The 21,783-nt window shown below is 41.4% G+C and overlaps 1 protein-coding gene across 1 annotated transcript; it reads right to left on the bottom strand.

The window, feature by feature from the left end:
• Window positions 1-212: 212 nt before the first annotated feature.
• tes (testis derived transcript (3 LIM domains)) lies at window positions 213-20,769 on the bottom strand. The gene is made up of 7 exons (XM_049573037.1): window positions 20,562-20,769; window positions 11,635-11,720; window positions 9,627-10,089; window positions 6,257-6,931; window positions 4,836-5,051; window positions 4,541-4,699; window positions 213-2,314 (listed from the first exon to the last, which is right to left on the bottom strand). Exons 1-7 carry the CDS (start codon window positions 20,586-20,588, stop codon window positions 2,123-2,125), a joined length of 1,818 nt encoding a protein of 605 aa, XP_049428994.1. The 5' UTR covers window positions 20,589-20,769; the 3' UTR covers window positions 213-2,122.
• Window positions 20,770-21,783: the final 1,014 nt, after the last annotated feature.

Here is a 21,783-nt window from a genome sequence, read left to right as displayed (position 1 = left end):
TTGCTATGGTGACAATGGATACATGGAAGGCTTGAGCTTCTCGTTACACTGCCACCTACAGGTTTGGCATGCTGTTGTGTGTATATACACGGGTAAGTGTAAACGAAGATCTTTTTGAAAACGGAGACGGTGAAATGTCCGTTTATGAAAATAGCCGGCAACGTGTAAACGGCCTCTCAGAGGGCTGAGTCAGTCACATTATTGGAAGAAAAAACATTTAAAGTGCAGTTTATTGCATGAAAATGAAGGAACATGGCACAAAAAGAACAAAAACAGAGTGACATAAAACTGTTTTATGAGAAGCAGCCTCCAGCGTTTTTCCTGAATTCATACAGTTGTTGGAGACCATGCCTACACAGTTATTCCTATACAACAACTTTACAGTGTTCATATTCACCAGGAGCCCACAGTGGATGATCTGAGGAGACTTCACTGCCAATTTCTAACTACAGAGGAAAACATATTTGATTTGTTCCGCACTTTTAATTTTATTTCATACGTTTCATTTTGCTTGTAATTATTACTTATTTAAATCTATAATTATTACCCAAGACTAGATAGCACTTTGTGGAAACTAAAGGAGATTCAAACACCTCCTGCACAATCACATGCAATCTGATACAGAGGCTGAATATTTGTGTCAATGCTGCAGCATTCTCAGGATACAGCTGGCAGCATTATTGGATTTAACTACACTACACAGTCTTCCAGTCCATTTGACAAGAGTCTTGCTATAATCCATATCTCTGTGCACTTTGTTAATTCACATTAATACACACAAAAGGGGGGGCAGTGTTAGAAATACCTGTCCCACACTTGTCTATATGCAACCATATAAACATAGGGCTGTTTTTTGGAAAGCAATACTTGGTACAACTGATAACTGGTGGTGTATACTGGAAGGGTTTCACATTATTTTGTTCCCATACAATACTATGAAACTAATACTACACAACTCATTGGATTATTATTATTATTGCAGTAAAACAATGGCAGTAGGTGGCAGCTTGGAGCCAAGGATACTGTTCTCACAGTTGGGGCCATTTTACTTCCAAATCTTTTACTGAAATCTTGAAACAGTGGAAATTCTTTACAAAAGAAAACTCAAAATGCAAAATCTGCTGCAAAAGTTTGTCACTAATATTATTTCTGGAATACAGTGCACTGGAAGCAAAGCAACCCCAAACCTGGCTAATATTGCTCGTCATATTGCTGCATAGAGGAGAGTATCAGTAGTCTTTTATATGAAGGAAGCAGTAAGCACATGCACATGCTGCGTTTTTTGTGCCCTAAAATTCATTGTTTTCAATGTAGACGTGCGGCAGCGTAAACGCCAGAGCTACACTGCTGCAGCACACACACTTTCCCCATCCCTATGTTTCCCTTCTGTAAATATCAGTCTGTGATAAATATGGAGGAGAAGTTGATCATGTTAGTGCAGAGCTGTCAGAGCTTTACATCTGTCCCACGGACGACAGCGCCTGGAAGATCAGCTCTGCACTCAGGGTTTCAGGTAAATAGGCTCCGATACGGTGCTTGTTGAGATTGCTTAGCAACCTCAGACGCAGCCTGCTGCCATGCTCTTGAAGGCTGGCACAAAAAAGGCACAAGAGTAGCACCCAGCGCCCGACCTCGTGTTTTCCAGGCAGTAGAAGACGCAGCATGTGTACGGCTCCTGAAAGGTACCACATTAAATCAACAGTAGGCTCAACAGGAATAGAACAGCACTAATACTGTTTAAGACACAGGTTTATCATTAAAAAACTGGACTGCCACCTCTGATACAAAATGAATCTCATCAGTAAGAAAATAGTGCAAAAAAAGCAACAAAAAAATCTACATGTAGAAAAAAGACAACAGATTTTAAGGCGGATAAAGTTTTGGAGTCTAGTTGGATTTATCAAAGAAAGGAGTACCCAAACGCAGACGGACTCACTGTTATTGTACGTCTCTATATCAGTTATCAGGCACTCTAACTTGTGTCAACACAACCACAGTCCATCTGTTCCCATGCTCAGCTGCACCAGTGTTTGTTTTCCCTGCTCTGCCTCTAGTCTGAGCCGAACCCATCCTGGTTTCACAAGTGGTTGTGGAGAAGATGGAGGGAGTTGTTTTGGCCCCTCTAAGCCATGGTTTTCTTCTTGCACTCCACGGAGCAGAAGAGGAAGGCCTGCACTGCCATGAAGCGCTGGCCGATCAGGCACTTGGAGCAGCCGGAGCACTTGAAGCACTCCGGCTGGGCGTGCCAGTGGTGATCGCCGTAGGAAACCCTCTGGGCCTCAGGCTCCACCGCAATCTGGCAGGAAGAGCATTTCTGGGATGGCAGAGGATATAATGATGTCAAGGAAAATAGTCGGCTTTCTGCTTTGATGTTTCATATTTTACACTGTTCAGTTTCATTATTATTCAAACTTTCCATTTCAGTTTATGTCATTTTGTCTTTTCTCAGTGCGCTGCTGGAAATCAGACTCCACTGCAGCTGCACTGTGAGTATGAACATGAGACAATCATGCACACGTAACATACACATACACAGGAAAACAAAAGAGTGCTCAGAGACACAATTAATGGTCAGAACTGTTCATAGACAAGAGTGTTAAAGAGACAGTTCACCCCAAAATCAAAAACACATATTTTCCCTGTTACCTGCAGTTCTATTTATCAGTGTGGATTGTTTTGGTGTGAGTGTCTGAGTGTTGGAGATATCGGTCATAGAGATGTCTGCCTTCTCTCCAATATAATGCAACTAAATGGAACTGGACCTGTGTTCCTTCTCCCAATATATACTCGCCAACCACATTAACGCGCAGAAGGAAGCGTGCAGGTATGAAGTTACATTAAAACAGTGGCTTTGCGGGGGTGTCGGTGGCTTAGTGGTAGAGCAGGCGCCCCATGTACAAGGCTGTTGCCGCAGCGGCCTGGGTTCAAATCCAGCCTGTGGCCCTTTGCTGCATGTCATCCCCCCTTCTCTCTCCCCCTTCACACTTACCTGTCCTATCCATTAAAGGCAAAATGCCCAAAAAATATCTTTGAAAAAAAAACACAAAAAAAACAAAACAGTGGCTTTGCAGGAGATTATGTTGGATACAGCATGTAAACACACGCTGAGTGCTTCACATTCTTGACTCTGGGCTGCCAGCGTTTACTAACAATCATTCTCTGATAGCAGTTTGACACTGAGCTCTGTTGTTCGGTGTGTGCAGGACCCTTTGACACTGATACCCTTTTTTTTTAAAGAATGTTTGATATATCATAAAATATTCAATTAAAGCCAGTTCTTTTGACAAATCTTCACTGAACAACGATATAAAAATCTGTAAATTACTGCAGCCTTATTATATTTTGCTATTAGACTGGTCAGAGTCAAACATGTTCAATATTCTATTTCAATAAAAATCTACACACATTTCTTGTAAGTGAGAACAGGACTTTTCAGGGTTTGACTCTCATTAGGACCACCCAAGCTGAAAACGTATGCACGAGACAGTGGCTCTCAATCTCTTTCATGTCCCCCTAAATTGAGACACACCAGGAACCCCAGTTTGATGAGTTTTTGCTTCAGGGACCTTCATCTGAAAAGATTTTAGATTTGATTAAGACCAGAATTCTACAGTTGTCAACTGGAGCTGAGGAGATAAACATGGAGAGCTGACACCTATGATCAGAACTGTCACTCATACTCACATTGGGCTCACATCTATAGTGAATAAAACAGTGAACATATACTATTCTCAGTTTTTCTGTGGGCAGCTGGAACTCCCTCAAGGACCCCAGACTCCAGGATGAGAACCACTGCACTAAAAGACCTGGGGCCGTATTCACAAAGCTTCCTCGTACACACGCTCCTTGTGACGAGAGATAAAAGTTATTCCCAAAATATGTTAGACCTTAAAAGAGCTCGTAAGGTAAAAACCTGTGAGGAGCAGGGAGGAGGACTTTAAGAGGTTTAAGAGTTTCCTAAGAAAATGGTGGAAACAAAGAGGTCAGAGAAAATATTCTCCAACCGCTGGATGAGAGAAATGAAAGGCTACAGAAAAGATCGTATAAGAACAAGAAAAGAAAAGAACACTATATCTTTAAACATTAATGTGATCACAACACTAAGATAAGAGTCTGTCTCAACCTTCCATCAGCAGTGATCACAGTAACAATGACAACACTTTCAGTCTCATCTTGTGATGCAGTTCATTTCATTTCCACTGAGTGTCCTCACCCTGCAGGCTCACTAAAGGGTGTGTCTGTGACAACCTATCACATCTGTTAAAATAATGCATTACATCTAGCAACGGGGCCGACCACACCTCCTCACAAAGGTCAACGTTTCCATCCTGTCCTTGCTCAGAGTTTCTCTGAGAACTTTCCTAAATCACTCCTAAGCTAGGACTCCTTATGAAGTAACTTTAGTCTAAATTAGGAGCTCTCTGAGTGTCTTTAAAATGTGAATACGGCCCTTGGTCTGTGGTTTGGAGAGCAGCTTCCAACGAACAAATACTAAAATTTCAACTATTTAAACAAACCCAGAGAGAGAAATGTGTCTCACCACAGCGTAGCTCTTCATGTAGCACGGCTGGCAGACAGGCTTGTCCTTCTCCATGACGTACGTCTCTCCGGCAAGGATGCAGTCACATTCAAAACAGCAGAAGTGCTTCAGATGCCAGTTCTGGCCCTCAGCCTGAGTGTACTCATTACTGAAGATCAGCTGTGGACAGACACAGAGTGGAGATCAGATCATGCTGCTGACCTCAAAACTACAGAGAAACTGATGCATCCAAAATCACAGTGATTCTGTTGATAAAAAAGGAGCCAATATCAGACATGACAACATCCTCTCTGACCTCATCACAGCCTCCACAGCGCGGCTTCTCGCTGTCTCCATAGTGGCGTCCACAGTACAGCTTGCCCTTCTTCCAGAAGTAGATCATGTCCACCAGCAGCTCGTTGCAGGTGCAACACACGAAGCATGCTGGGTGCCACATCTTGTCGTAGCCGGCCCGCTCAGCGTAGACAGCTGGCTCGCCCAGACGCATCGGCTGCTGGCAGTGACGGCACGACTTGAGAGGAGAGAAGAAAACAAGAGATGGTTGGTGGTCGACTTGACTTGTGACTTTTGTCAGAGCTTTTATATGTCAGTCACAAACATGGTGCTTCAGCAAATCCTCTGATTCCTATTAATCAGTGATGGAAATTAATCATTTCAGGTTTGTGTCTTGTTGGTTTATAACAGGGACACAACTAAAGATTAATTTTATTGCTGATTAATTTACTAATTCTTGTTAATTCATCAGTCGTGATTATAACACAAAGCATGTATTAGACAGAGCACCAACATATGGATATATGTAGACTCAAAATAATGTCAGAACAATCCTGCTTCCTGTCCGTCAAAGATTTCTTTCATCCTCTTTAATAATAACACTGAATTATGAAGTACTTCCAGTGGGTTAACACAAAGTCAAAGTCCACAGTGCCTCCTTTGATCTGACAAAGAGGCTGCTTTATCAGGAACATTTAAACTTTTCTCCTTAAATCACTGAACTCCCTGAATGGTGCACAACGACACAGTTTACTGCTGAGAAAAGGAGGAATTCTCCTTTTAAACACCGGTGCGTACTGTGACACTCCCTGCCAGGAGGGAAGAGTATGTTCCTGATATTGTGCAGTCAAGTTTACAGCGAGGAGTTAAGTGGGAGGATGAGGCTAAGAGAGCGATAAGAACATAGGAACATGAAAAAGAAACTTAAATCATAAGACTCCTCACAGAAAGAATTAACTGGCTGCACATGATGGATCTTAAAAAAAGACTCCAGCTGTGACTCATGACCCACTGTGGATTATAATGAAATCAATATCCATTATCCTGAGGAGGGAGGCCGAGTCAGAGCTGGTCTATGGCTCCACCTAGTGTTCTGTCCATGAATAACACCATTTCTTTTTATTTTACTGACAGTAACACACTGTGGAAACTTCAGGGTTAATCTGCTTAATTACTGTCATTCAGTCATCAGCTCATACAGACAGCACACACACATAAATTTGACCTAAACTACTGATTTAAATGATCAGCTGGTATAGTGGCAGGACAAGCTGTAATTACAAACTAACAGGGTGACATTTTTGCACCATATTGCATCAGTATCAGGACGTTGACATTTTAATACTGTGATACTGATTTCAACTGACTAATCTGGCCTGGATGCCAATAAAATATCAACATACAGGAAAATGACAGATGAATAAATAAATATAAACTGCTTACAAAGTTCTGTTGTGGTAGTCCAGCTGGCTGAGCTCCAGGGACGCCCATGGCTCCAGCAGTGGCAGCAGTGCCCATGGCTCCTCCATTTGGCCCAAAGCTAGCAGACCCAGGGCCTGAAAATGGTCCAGCTCCAGCTCCAGCTCCTGGTACCAAGCCAGCACCAACTCCAGTTCCAGCTCCTGGTACTAAGCCTCTACCCCCTGCTGCAGGTCCAACACCAGCTCCAGCTCCAGCACCAGCACCAGCTCCAGCTCCAGCTCCAGCTCCAGCTCCTCTACCTCCAGCTCCAGCCAAAGGCCCGGAGCCTGCAGCCCCTGCCCCAGCCCCTGCCCCTGCCCCAGAACCAGCTCCAACCCCAGCACCCAATCCAAACCCTGGCCCTCCAGCACCAGGTGCACCTCCAGCCCCGACCCCTGCTCCTCCCTGCCCTCCTGCCTGAACCAGAGCCATCTCCTCGGGCAGCATAACATCTCCCACCCCCAGCGCCTCATCCTTGTACTTGCGGACGAACTGCTGCATTTGTTTGACCTCGGCGGGGCTCAGCTCGTGGCACTTGGACGGGTCCTGGTCGTGCTCGGGCAGCTGGATGGCCATCTGCTGCCGACGGTAAGCGGCTCCCTCTGTGCCAGCCACAGGACGTTTCTCTGGTGGGAGCAGCTCGATGTAACGCACCGCCTGGAAGTCAGAGGAAAAGTGGGAAAGAAAAGTTGAGCCCAGATGAGATAACAACAGATTGTGTGAAGGACAGAGACGAGAAGAGTGCACAGAGAGAAGTTAACGACCAATCAAAACGAGGTTAAGGGAAATACTTTTGAAACGGAGGCTTGTGGTGAGAAAGATGTGCAAAACAAGTGTCCTACAGACTAAACAAACAGATACAGGACTTACTGCCAGAGTTAAGGTCTGGTAGTAACTGTCAAGCAAGAGATGAGAGAAACTGTGAGAGCTGTTGTCTTAAAAATAACATCCCCTTTTTCAATTATCATTTATTATTATTTCAACATATACCTGCCGAACAATCTTAAAGGGATAGTGCACCCAAAAATGAAAATTCAGCCATTATCTACTCACCCATATGCTGAGGGAGGCTCAGGTGAAGTTTTAGAGTCCTCACATCCCTTGCAGAGATCCAAGGGGAGAGGGGGTAGCAACACAACTCCACCTAATGGAGGCTGACGGCGCCCCAGATTCAAACGTCCAAAAACACATAATTGAAACCACAAAATATCTCCATACTGCTCGTCCGTAGTGATCCAAGTGTCCTGAAGCCCCGACATAAAAAGTTGTTTGGAAAAACGTCATTTGAACTCTGTTTTAAGCCTCATTGTCGCCTGTAGCTCTAACTGCCTCTCTGTGCACCACGCTCAAGTGTGGAGGACGAGCAGTATGGAGATATTTTGTGGTTTCAATTATGTGTTTTTGGGCGTTTGAATCTGGGGCGCCGTCAGCCTCCATTAGGTGGAGTTGTGTTGCTACCTCCTCTCCCCTTGGATCTCTGCAAGTGATGTGAAGACTCTAAAACTTCACCTGAGCCTCCCTCGGCATATGGGTGAGTAGATAATGCCTGAATTTTCATTTTTGGGTGCACTATCCCTTAAACAAATCTACATTACACAGTTTACATGGACTACAGTGACTGTTATTGGGACCTCCTGTGGACATGAACCTTCATTAGGAGGCCCAGAATGTTAAAACTTTATCACAGTGCTGCTCTGGGGATTCAGACCCTGTGAACTGATCACAAAACACAGTTGTTTCATAGATAAAAATTAAAGGTATCTGCTTTTAATTTCACATACTGAACCAGTTACTATTAACCAATCATACCAGCTCAACACACACCTGTGATACAACTTATTTCAAGGTCGACAATTTAGGAATTTCCCAATGTTTATCATGATTATTTTACAGACACATCTGGAGCCGAAGTTAATAGTTGTTGTTTTTCTTGTTACAGTTTATAAAAGCAATAAGACATTACAAGGTTTGGGAATGACTAAAAGGCACCGACAAGCTGGTTTTTATCAGGCAAAATCCTTGAGCTTTCCTGTGACCACAGTGTGTCACATCTATAAAACTAAACAAGAGGCTATGTGGCGATGTATAATTGATAACAAAGCCTTTACATGGAACATAAACCCACATGACATCACTTGAAAAGTCACAGCAGAGAGCCGTCTAATGCTGTTTAGGACAGACACAGGCTACCAGTGATTAATGGCAAAGGCAAAAGTTATTTTTTGGCTGATTAAAACAGCATCGAAGCTCCAGTGTGTAGGATTTAGGGGGATTCACTGGAATATAATATAATAAGTATGTTTTCTTTAGTGTATAATCACCTGAAAATAAGAATTGTTGTGTTTTCATTACCTTAGAATGAGCTGTTTATTCGTGCGTTCTATCCCAGTTGGAAATTTCTACTGGAATGCCCATGAAGTCGGATTTCCAACTTGGAAAGTTGGAGAACCCTCACCAACCCTGACCCCAAAATCAACAGTAATGAAAGCTGTAGTAATATAAATTTCACTGCCACTTCTGTCTTATGTAGAACAGTCACACAGCCCAGTCCAACTTCTATCTGTGGACATGTTGCTGCAATGTTTGTGTGTGTAAGATACAGTGCCGTGCGTTGTTATCAACTGGTATTTCAAACAATGGCTAACCTGGCTTTCACTGGTATTGCTAACAATATCTTCGTTTTCCGACTTGTACTGGAATGCGATCTGGTATGACCTCTAACTTTCAAGACAGATGGACTGCAGTATATAGCTACACAGGGAGCAGGTCCTCATCTACAGAGATCACCATGATGCGCTGCCATCAAACACTGGCCAATTTGCGTTTTTGCAGCGGCCACCATAGTTAGCAGCTCCTCCGCAATGAGAGCATCGGAAATACACTGATTTTTTAACGTGAACTGTTTTATTAAAAATCCTAAAAATCTCCTGAACATCAGGATCTTTTGTTATCCAAGAAGAAATGGTGAGTGCAGATTAGCGGGCGCTATGTTAGCAGCCCGACTCCGACATGCGAAACAGCTCTTTAGAAACACAGATTTGTACCATGAAACTGCTTTTTCAGTGTCTTTACCTGCTTAAATCACCTGGTCTGTTTGTTTTGGAGACAAAGTGACCTCTTCAGATAATTCAACTTCTGGTAAAAACCTCCTGAACAATGAACACTGAAGGAATCCTAACTGGGAGTTCACATGTGGCACGTGGGAAAAGTTTCAGCCTGTTACAATCTGTGATCCTCTCCGCACGATGTTACTAAACCCTACACACTGTTCCTTTAAATGATTAATCATTAAGATAAACTGACTTCACACCAACTTTGTTAAAGTCATTTTATCACTAGTTCGAACTCTTACCATATACTTATTGGCGACTGGTGGTGCCCATTCGTAGGTGACAGACTTCATTGGCACATCTTTGGGGACTGGTACTGAACTGGCTGAAGTGGCGCTGACAGCAACCGGCACTTTGTTGGCCTTGACAGGTGTGACGCTGACGGGTACAGGCTGAGGCTGAGCCTGAGCGCAGCTGGGTGCTGACCCTGCAGCGACTCCAGCAGGCTGCACAGACGCAGCCTTGGCAGAGGGAGGCACCACAGTGGAAGAAGCACTCGGAGGTACGATGTAAGCAGTGGAGGAGGCGGGCAGAGTGATGGTCACCATGTTGCCCTTGTAGGAGGGGATGCCGTCGGTTTTCAGCTTGGCGATGAGGCCGGTGTACTTGGTGTCCTCGAACAGTTTGCCCACCTTCTTGTTCTCCTCCGAGTTCATCTGCACGTTGTGCTCTGTGAGGCCACATTTACAGTTTCGGCAGATTTTTCTGCAGAGAAGAAAAAGAACAGAAAAATATTCAGGATGTCTCAAAGATTTACAAATATTGTTAAAGTCTAAGAGTGTTAGAGAGGAAAAGATCTTTTCATGCATGTATGTGTTGTAGATGTACAATGTCTCATGTCAGTTCCTACAAAGTGATTATGTATTGATACTCGGTTCACTGTGAAACAATCTATCTAATATTTGGGGATTTATTAAATATGCATCTTTGTTTTTGAAACAAAGTGTTTTCTTTCTCTTGTCATTTGCTCCAATACTAAACCGATACAACCAGCTCAGTGTTCATGCTCAAATATCTGCACTTTGCACATGCCTCAACACAGCTTGCTTCATATTTGTAGAGAAACTATGACATAATTCATGACTGTTCGACATGCTTCAGCATGAGCAGGCCCACAGATTCCTCTCAGCAGTGTCAAGCTTTTTAGATTTGTACTGGTGAGAACAAACAACAATAATGAGAGCGTTTATATTCAGGACAAGTCTGTGCATTTTGATCACTTTGACATTGTATGATGATAGTTTTGATATCTGCAGAAAGCCTTACAGAGGGTGGAAAACATCACTGTGTGACTGAAACAGCACAATATTCCTGTCTGGGTGTCGGACACATTAAAACCATGACCACAGACCCATGGTGGGCCTTTGTACTGGTGCTGTGGCGGGTATCAGGCACCTGTTGCTGTCTTCAGAAAAACTAGCCAAGTGTGTCTGATTGTCCAGACAGAACAGTGTGTCATGAGCCACTGCTCCAAATAACTGCATATTGTGACAGACAGAGGAGGCAGGACAGAGAACCCTGGGAAGTCAGTCTGTCCATACACCGTCGCACTTCTTTTCTTTTTTTTTTTTAATACAGTGTCTACACTGTAACGCGTGTGAGCATCTTTGGAATAGGAGGCTGAAGCCACGCCTCTGCAACTACAGTTTTGTTGCATTGGGACGAAGGCTCCCCCCACGACTCTCAGCCCTAATCAGACCGTAGTCATCTCCTGTAGACTCACACTGGCCTCATACTCACAATCTCTCCATCGTTTTTGTTAACAATAAGCTGAAGGGACGTTGGACTCTGTCCAAAGACAAACATGAAAAGCGGCTGTACTCAGAAACAGCATGTTCCTCTTAGGCCATGACTCCTGCTGCTATCAGAGTTGTTTTAATTAAGCAAAGAGGAAAGTGATGTTATTGACCAGTCTGGGCCATGAATGGAAGTTTTATCACCCTCCTTGTATTTAAGTATAAAATATAACCACAGAGTCCTGGGAACAATGTGCTGAGTAAGCATGTTTCTCTTTAATGTTGTGATTCAGACCTGGCAGCAGCCCTACAAACCTAGTTTTCTACTGTGAGCCACCGTGCAGCTCCACCTGAGGGCTCAGTGCTCCACAGGCCATCTTTAACCATGGCTGCTGCTCATTTACTTCAATTCCCAAATGTCTCTAGTCTAAACATGGGGAGGACTGAGGCTGATTTGCTGCTTTAGACGTGTTTCAGTGAGGGTTCTGTGCTGTTTGACAGAAGCTGTACAAACCTCCAGAAATGTAGCTCGAAGCCTTCGCACTTGTCCTTGCATTTCAAACAGGCCGCTCCGGCGCCAAACTCGTGCCCAAGGGTCATCTGTAAACAGAGCACAGGAGGGAGATTATAAGTGACGTCATACTTTTGTTTTGACTGCTTTTAAAGGAAATGCTGAGCTTCCGTTTGGGCAGAGCTAGCTCCTCTGTCCTGGTGCTGCAGAGGGGGAATTCTGAAAGAACCCAGACTCTTTGAGAAGATACAACCCTGATCCTGGGATAGTTGTGTGAAACTGAATACAGTAGAAAAACATAATATTTAATCTTCAAACTGATAAACTTTATTGTTTAATGTAAATATATACTCATTCTGAGTTGATGCTGCAACATGTTAAAATAAAAATGGGATAGACATGTTTACCACTGTGTGACATCATCACCTTTTCCTTTACCAACACTCAGTGAGTGTGAGCTGAGGACACTGCAGAAGTTTTTTTTTTGTCTGATATCCGACTTCAGTGTCTCAACAGTCGACGCTTCATAATGTTCCACGCATGTTCAGTGGGAGACAGGTGTGGCCTGCAGGCAGGTCAGTCTGGTACCTGCACTCTGTCACTACGAAGCCACGCTGTTGGAACACGTCACAATGTGTCTCATTGTCTCACTGAAATAAGATGGGACGTCCCTGAAAAAGATGGCGTCTGGATGGCAGCATATGGAGCCTTCACAGATGTGAAGTTGCCCATGATGCATCTCTCCATCCCATCACAGATGCTAGCTTTGAACTCTGAGCTGGTAACAGTCTGGATGGTCCCGGAGGACAGGACGTCCATGATGGACTGGTCAGTCCATCTCAGATGAGCTTGGGCTCAGACAAGTGGGCGGAGCATGGTAGAGTCTGAACTGTCATTGGTAGATGCAGTGATGTGTTTACTGACAGTGGTTTTCCAAAGTGTTCCTGAGCCCATGTAGAAATATCCTTTATACAGACGTGTTAGTTTTTAATGCAGTGCAGTCTGAGGGGTCAAAGGTCACGGGCAGTCAATGTTGGTTTTGGGCCTTGTCTGAATCTTTTGATGACATCATGAATTGTAGAAGGTGAAATCCTTAAATTTCTTGCAGTTGTGCTTTGAGAAACTGTTGGTCTATTTGCCCACACAGTTTTTCACTAAGTGGTGGACCCTGCGCCATCCTTGCTTGTGAACGAATGAGCCTTTCCAAGATGCCACTTTTAGACCCAGTCATGATACTATCACCTGTTACCAGTAACCTCTTTACCTGTGAAATGTTTCAGGTGTTTTTGAGCATTCCGCGACTTTCCCAGTCTTCTGTGGCTCCCGTCACAACTTTTTTGAAACTTGCTGCAGCATCAAATTCAGAATTAGTGTATATTTACAAAAAACAAAGTTTATCAGTTTGATTATTAAATATCTTTTAATTGTTGAGTATTCAACTGACACTTTTAAGACAAACCTTAAGACATGTTTTCAATGGCCTTTTCTTGCTCTTCTAGGTTTTAATGTTTTAGTATTTTAGAACCTTTATAGGTTTATAATTGTTCTTACTGGTGTCACTCTTTTTTATATTTGAGTGCATATAATATTGCTTCTATTTGTCTAAGAATAATATCCCTATTTAAATCTTGTATATTATATATATTTAATTGTATATATTTGTGTGCATTTATTTTCTTTTTACCTGATTCGATTGAAATATCAAAAAGAATTTGCAAAGTAAAAGTTAAGTCACAGTTTTGATGCTCAACATGGGAGATAATTACTCTGGATTGAAAATAGTTTCAAGGTGAAATCACATCTGGAAGAAATGAGACTGGCAAATAAAAGTTTATTTATATCTTCTGATGTTTTTCCTTTTGTTGTTCTTCTCTCTTTATTTTTATCACTGTTGGCTTTCTGGTGTGAACAGATATTTTCCGTGTTACGTGTTCCTTGTTTGTTGCTTATTTTGTGTTAGTTTGTTGAGTAAGGTCACTTTTCTCTCGATTATTCTTATTTTTGTTGAGTATTTAAAGTCAGTGTAAGCCTTTTTATCAGAGTTCAGATGATTTGTGATCCAAATAAAATAGTTTTCTTTTTGACTTTAGAAATATTTCTCACATTTCTCTTAAATTCCAGAAACTACAATCAGGAATTTTATCCTCTGCGTTTTTCTGGCTGCAGTCTCTTCTCTCCTCACCATGTGCATCCTCTTCTGGCTCCAGCGTCAAACAATGCTCACGTTCACCTTCAGCCGTTACCGCTGTTTATGACCATATATGGTCAACTATTCAACGCTGTTGAAAGCTTGGTGGAATCTCAGTAGGCACCCCTTTTGTCAGAGAAACGTTTTTGACCCAAAAGACACTCACTACTGAGGAATGCAGACAGTGACTCCTGTTTTTAACGGCAGAGCCATGATGCTGATATTTTAACTTCCATTACACCTTAAGAGCAGTGAGACTTTCCTCTCCTGGGAGCCGTTAAAGAGCAGAAGGCTGGAGTTTAGCAGGATGATTTGTTATTATCATTAAAGTAGCGAAGACGTCAGCTAATCTCAGTTAAGTTGCAGATGCAATTTAAGATTCTTGTTCTTTCTTTCCCCTAATACTTTCCTATCATGAGCTTCAGCTGTCACTCTGCATACAGCTGCGTATTGCATCAGACACTGAGCTGATCTGATCTGCTACCAGCATCTTTGTACACATTCCAAAACAAAACTTTTTTTTTTTCAATACTGTGAAATATTTAAAAGTGGTCTACTATTTCTTATTTGACAAAAGGAGCAGTGAACTTCACATCTGTGCTCCATCTTGTGAAGTTTGTGATCTGTTCATTTCAGAGAATCTCTTGTGTTCATTTTAGGGCAGTCTGGATCAGAGGAAATGCCTCCAATGCAAAATTAAGTGTTGGAATTTAAAGTGAACCAAGCTAAGTGCTCACTACTTGTGAAGTCTAAATATTTGTCCTGGGCACTGTGAGGACGACGGGCCAGTTTGAGCAGACGCCACTCAGGGTGTGTGTCTTTGTTGCAACAGAGTCAGTTTCACAAACTGCATTAGCAGCTGATGCTGATCAGTGACTCTGGGTTATGACTAAGCCTGCAGGATGAATTATTACAGTGACAACACTCTGGAAAGAAGCTGTTCAGACACAAATTACAGAGTTCAGCTCCAGTGAGTCATATTCATGAGTCATTGTGTTACAGCAGACCTGAGCTGCAGACCAGTGGCAGCGGAGTGACGGTAATGTTGCTGGCTATGGAGCAGTTTTCTTTCAGCAGGCCACCTGCTCTCAGACGTTTCTGCAACTTCAATAAGCCAAAACACACATTTAACTTTTTAAATTCAGACGTAATTGTTCAGAGTCGATGGCAGAGCAGAACTGTGTGAATTAAGAAGGTTCCCACACATTTTCATGGATACATTTCAAAACTTTTCCATGACTCTTCAAGGTCCCATAATAACTTTATCATCACCCTTCACAAGCTATAAAACAAACAGAACCACAAAGTGCACTTCACTCCAGGTTTTAACTTAATAAAGGCGTTCTGCGGACATGGAGCAGTGGAGCTCCCAGGGTGGGGGAGTGACAGCCGACATTTTGTCTGTTGGTTAACTTGTTAGAAAAAAAAGCTCCATACCTTCGAACCACCACACTCTCCTTTCAGAGCAGTTAACATAAACTAAATTACGCATTGGTGCTCTGAGAGACAACTGATGCCCTACGCTGCCCATGTCAGTTGCTCATTCTCAAAAATGTGGTACAATTTCAAAGTATTAGTGGGGCACAGGTATGGAAACTTTGGGATTCATGACCTAATATGTTAAATCACACTGTCAAAAAACATAATTATTATTGCCCCACTTGCCTATGAAGCATATCAGATTCAAACTCTATTCAAACATAATTCCAGCTAGCTGGCAAATATGGAAGGAGACAGAACACAGGAAAAAAGTAAAAAATATACGTCGTGGTCAACCAAACATCACATATTGACGCAGACTAGAGCCACAGTACAGCTCCTGTAGCTGTTACATGACTTCTCCAAAACTTACATAGCACAATAACATCGGTACGTCATCGGTATCGGCCAATATGGGCTTTAAAATGAACTTTCAGAATCTGCCAACATGCTTTTTCTTGATTTGTAGATTAAATAAATATCACATACAGTGAAAAGTACTGTACTTCATGTCTCCATCTGCTGCTGGACCGTCACCATAAGAGTATGCATGCATATCATGACATTAATTCTACTACAGAAGAGACTTGATGATGACTGAAATTAGGTGGAGAAAAAATGGATATATAGATATGTGTATCAGTTATCACCTCAGTAAGTTGTTATATATCAGCATATCACATATTGGCAAAAGCTCCCTACTTTCAAGGATTTTACTAACTCCATGAACTTGGTGACCTTGGTTAAGAATTCCAGGCAGATTTAAGGAAGAATTTAGTTAATCCAACCAGTTTCACAGTCAGTCCTCCAGGAAGTGCGCCGTGCTTTGAAGCTAATTTTCTCAGTGGCCAAACAGTGGTACTGCAATATCTAGGGTCCGTCTAGTGATGTCATGGGGCCCAAAAGACATTTCTACAGACTTGCAGTGGGAAAGAAACGTCTGTAAATCAGTGGAAAATTTTTTTTGAGAGTCACAACCCTGTGAAATGTCTCGTTTTAATATCTGATGACATTTGTAAAGTCTAGAAGAGCCACAAGATTAAATCATTTTATCCCAATTCAAGTTAGGTGGCCGCTTGGCCGTGCTCGACTGCCATTAGTCTCTAGTGAGCTTGCTCTGCGGGTCTCACAATGTTCCGGGTATTTTCATACTCCAGATATGGAGCATTTTTATCTTCACATGCCACTGAGCAACTTTATTAGTCCACAATTCATAAACGGCTTTTTCTTTATTTTAGCAGCAATTTCCAACTAAGTTTGGTTTTATTTTGAAATACTTTATACCATGTAATACAACGGCACACTGCTCTGACCACAACTTCCTTCTTTTGAGTATCTGAGCAGGGCGAAGATGATGAATATTTTCAGCACTTTGATATCATCAAAAATGTTTTTTAGCTCCGGCTCCTTCCTGTTGTTATACAGACAGTTTTCTGTTTTTGTTTCTTTTGTTGTGTGCATTTTGTGACAGCTTACCACAGAAAGTCCAACAGAAATCTAAAACATATTTGAGCAAACATACTGTAGGGTTAGGTCACTCTTCCCTGCTGCAGACTTATCCTTAAAAGTCTCGCCCATGGCAACTTCAACAATCATTTAGGTGTTTGGACAAGAACATGACTCACAGAAAAATCACCAGAAACAACTTCAGTCACGGTGATGATGATTTCCCAGCCTGTACGCGGGGTGCTCATTGTCACAACTTATTACCTCAGCCTTCTTTCTGGACGACAGCATGAGCTTAATTAAGCATAATATTACCAAAACGCACAAGTTGCTTTTCTTAAAAAGGGCAGTTTCAGTCTGACAGTAATTACACAGCCTCTCGCTAACAGAGGAGCTCCCAGCGACCTGCAGCCTCCAGCAGCAGCCCAAGACTTATCTCCTCCAGGGATTAAAAGCAGATGTCAGACTGGGTCTGTCTGGGTCATCCAGCTGCTCAGACCCACTCTCCAGCAGCAGCTTACTGTATGTACTGTACACATGTGTTTCCTGCGCTTTAATGGAGTTGACACGGTTAACAACGGCCCCGAGGCAACGAGTAAACAGATCTGTAAACAGAGTGGAAACTGTCACCAGCCACATGAAAACACTGCCTGGTGAATTCCTTCACTTCAGTAACAAACAGCTTTCTGTTTCATGATCCTGCTCCAGCCAAAAAATCTAACTGACAAAAATAAGACCCTGTACAAAGACACAATGGCTGGTGAGGCCTGGAATAGCACACACTGTGGGCAGCAAGCTATACATTAGCTCCATGCCACACATGCAGTACGGGCATCATCACGAGCTTCACCCAATGTTAATTGACAGTTTTGTAATTGATAGTTTGTCTCTGCACGCAAAGCAAGAGACACTGCTTTACATGCACGATGCTGGAAACATGATGTACATTCCCCACTACACACATCACATCACACTAACCAGCTTTAACCCCTGCAGCAATCTGTGCTGCCCCCCACTGCTGACAGCTGTCTGCAGGTCTCTGCAAGGGTCCCACGTTTAACAGCACAGATTACCTTCAACATCTCCAGGAAAATGACCCAGTAAAGGCCCCGGGCCACCAAAATAAATGCTTTAAACTTTTTAAACTACTAATTTGCAGTTTCACTCCAGTTTACAAACATCTCGGCTCCTGATTAGACCAAAAACTTTACAGGGGGAATTCAAAAGCAACTGTCCAATTAGTTACACTGCATTTTACCATGGGTCATAAGCAGAAGGAATCCGATGAATGCAACATGTGCCCCGCAACACCCAGCATCTAAAATGAACTCTATGCTCTGATATTAATGGACATACATTGGGCACACTCTGTAACTCAGGGGTCTTCAATGTTTTTCAGGCCAAGGACAGAAAGAGGGACGAAGCAGGGACCCCCTACTACATATATGAAACTGAGTTGCATATTAAACTGTGCCTGCATTAACATGTGGGGTCTAAAGTGTCATGTATAAACTACTGAGCCATTAAAATAATAATCATTGACAGATTCATATATTTATACATCATGGATTTGTTTAACAAGGACTCATGAGTAACAGTTTGGGAATCTCAGTACGATATTATCACAATACTTATGTCATGATACAATATCATTGCGGTTTTAAATATGTTGTGATATGCTGAGTATTGCGACAAAATAGACTGCAATTTATTACCTTTTTTCAACTGTAAATTTTGTCCCCAAAGGAAAACTTTGTCAACATCTGTTTTATGTAATACGATAAAGTTTTCAGTCTGTTCATCTCACGTCAGACACGTTTTTTTGCAGCAAAATGTATCTAGAGGACTGATTATATTATTCTAGTCAGCTACCTAAAGTTTAATTTGTACTTGTAATATTAATAATTTATTAAGAATCAATACTTGGCACTGTGGGACAGTAAGATATTGCCACACAAAAATATCACCATACCAGGCTGTAATGAATTTTTAACCAATCCCTTGTGACAGTTAGCTGATCATCAACGCTGTGTACTGCACATGTTTTGGGTTTTTTTATGAATAAGCCAGTTAATATGTCAGATTCACATGAATGAGTATTTTCAGACAAAATCAACAATGTGGGTGATGGGCATCTACAATTAACTCTATGTTCTTACATTAATGAACACACACTGTAACCTGTTCTAAATTAAATCACTGTAAGGGACTGTTCATTACATATCATGGGGAGCGTCTGGTGCACAATGTGGGAGTCATGTGAAATAATTTTTTAAGCACTGGGGAGGGACTTATGTTTTTATTTTGTCTCAGGGGAGAGGCATACAACTTTAAATGATTGTATTTCGTATTTATTTCAAATTACCCTCTAAACCTCAGGTCTCACTGGCAGGTTTTAGAGGCATGTTTTCTTTACAAATCAGCAAAACTGTCGCTGACTCTCTTAAATAATAAGGAAGTGGTTCAATCACTTTACTGCTGGTGAGGAAAGACATCATGGTAAAATGATTGGGGCATGAATCCTTGGTCTCTGAGGTTGTGACTCTGGAGAAAAGTGGACATGAAGAAACCGCTGGAATCACTGGGACTTAAATATCATCTGGACTGACACGGATAAAAATGAAATAACTGTCTGAATTCAGGACAGCAGATATGAAGCAGATTGAAATACACAATAATTGCTAAACTTGGAGCCTGATTCCTGAAAATCTGAATAAAAAGAGTTAAAATATTTTTTTTTAAATCTCAAAGTTAAAAAATAAAACTAAATAAAATAAAAAAAACAGCAAAATTACACAATTTATCAGAGCCAGAAACTGTAGAAAACAGACATATCATGTGAAACTAAGACTTCCGTCCTCAAAATCATCTTAATCAACATGTCTCTTTTTAAATGATAAGTATGAAAAGTATCTGCGGCTTCAGGGAGGGTCAAGATTAAAAAACAAATAAGTCACACCCAAGCAAAAGTCACCTACAGTTCCTAAAACTGAGTAAAACCAACACTTTCAGAGAACAACCTGAACATTTTAAGTCACATAGCAGGCTGGAGAACTTTTTTTCCTCCCATGCATTACCAAATCCCATTAAAAATTCCCTTAATTTAACATCTTATTGCTTTTAATCTTCTTATCACATTAAGTATGTGACGAAAAAAACATAATTTAATTTCTTACAACCAGTACTTCAATTCGGCAGCTGTTAAAATATAATCTCTTACTCTTTTAACTTTTGCAGCCAGTTTGCAATTTACTGTCAAGATGATTTGGCTGGAGGTGTGGAGCAGCGCGCACCAACACTAAACCATGGATACTGCGTAAACTAGAAGGTTTTGGTGCATGGTATTAGAGCCGAATTTTACAGTGACTCCTATTGTTTTGAAGAATAAGTGCTACCATGTTACTGAGCTTGTTAATTTTGCAGATATAAAGAGAAACACTATTTTGTCGAATTTCAAACGCAGTTTGGCGGTGAGTTTTTCCAGGTGGGGACACTTTCTCAAAGGGAAGTAAGCTCGCTAAGGAAGAAGGCTACAAGTTTAGTTTGTCAACAAGTCAACAGTTAAGTGTTTGTTAATGTTTATCAACTCGCTTCTTCTGTAAAGTTAGCTCGTATTATTTAGATTGTTTAATTTTAATTTCATTAATGAAACTTAAGAACATGACTGTGAGCACTGTTTGAAGTTAAAGCCCAGGAACAGACCCAGTCCGCCTGTGCTACAGTAACTTCGCTCACCACCTGCCCCCGTGCTCGGCACACCTTTTCAGGGCGTTCCCGGTCAGTCGGAGACAAACCGACACACCGGGGGGAAGCTTACCTTCTTCACTTCCTTCTCTATCTCCATGTTGGTTCCTGTCGGAGTTTCCTCGGTCCGGAAGAAACGAACAGTCGAGCCGCTGCTCAAACAACTGTCAGACACCGTCAGTGATATGAGACGGACCGGAGAGATGACACAGGAGCCCGCTTGACTCTCCGCTGCTTCCTCGGAGGTCCTGCACCGCACAGCTGTCAAGGTTACCGGAATCAACTAAGTAGCTTCCGGTCAGAGCTTTCAAAATAAAATCTTATCTTTGGGTACATGCAGTCGATGTGATTAAATAAACCAATGAAACTGTGAATAACAAGGATTAGAAAATGGAAGATTTAATCTTGTTATTTATGAAAGGCAAAACTTCAATGTGTAAGAAATGTGTGGACTTATTTGAAATATACTATCATATGTATTTATTTGATTTATATTTAGGTAAAATGCACTTTTTGGAATAAGTCTATGACAACATGACAAATACATTTAAATTATTATTATTATTATTATTATTATTATTATTATGTTAAAGAAAGTGGACAGAAAAATTAAGATGTCAAATTGCCAAAACACTTATATCCAGTGATGAATTTAAGGGCATCTACAGAACGTGGTGACAGAGACATGTACTTATTTTTCTTGAGAGGCCAATATGTTTGAATAGATGTTGTTTTATTGAGGATTTTTGTATTATATGTTGTATTTGTTGCATTTTAATGTGGTTTGATTGGCTGCTACCTCGGCCAGATCTCTACTGTAAAGGGGATTTTCAGTCTTAATGGGACTTCCTGGTTAAATAAAAATAATAATTAAAAAAAACATCGAGACTTACTTAAATATCAAGTAATATATTTTGAATTATAATGGGATAAAAATGTACTTTTGGAAATCCGTCAATGGCAAAATGGCAAATACATTTAAATAAACACTTTTTTTTTACAAGAAAAATTACAAAATGTGCAGACTTATTTAAAATATATATTCTTATATTTAAATAATAAATACATTAAACGACAAATACATTAAAATGAACGCATTTTTACAAGAAAGGGGATATTATGTAAAATAACTGCATGTAGTCTCATGGAAGGTGCAAAATGTGCTGCTCAAAAAACATGATGTGCAGGTTATTTGAATTACTGTTTTTTTTTTTGTTGTTTGTTTGTTTGTTTGTGTTTTTTTTAATCTACATCTGTTTTAGATAAAACATAACTCACATTGATGAGGTTACATA

Source organism: Epinephelus fuscoguttatus, linkage group LG4 (genome assembly GCF_011397635.1).
Source record: "Epinephelus fuscoguttatus linkage group LG4, E.fuscoguttatus.final_Chr_v1".
NCBI classification, from domain to species: domain Eukaryota; kingdom Metazoa; phylum Chordata; class Actinopteri; order Perciformes; family Serranidae; genus Epinephelus; species Epinephelus fuscoguttatus.
The sequence above is the reverse complement of the archived record's forward strand: the minus strand, read 5'-3'. Positions and strand labels throughout refer to the sequence as shown.

Excerpts from the sequence above, each read along its gene's own strand:
- tes (XM_049573037.1), bottom strand. The coding sequence starts at position 20,588 with ATGGAGATAGAGAAGGAAGTGAAGAAG. Across the intron at positions 11,721-20,561 it reads TAGAGAAGGAAGTGAAGAAG|ATGACCCTTGGGCACGAGTT; the intron begins GTAAGCTTCCCC and ends CTCTGTTTACAG. Across the intron at positions 6,932-9,626 it reads CAGTCGCCAATAAGTATATG|GCGGTGCGTTACATCGAGCT; the intron begins GTAAGAGTTCGA and ends TCTGACTTCCAG.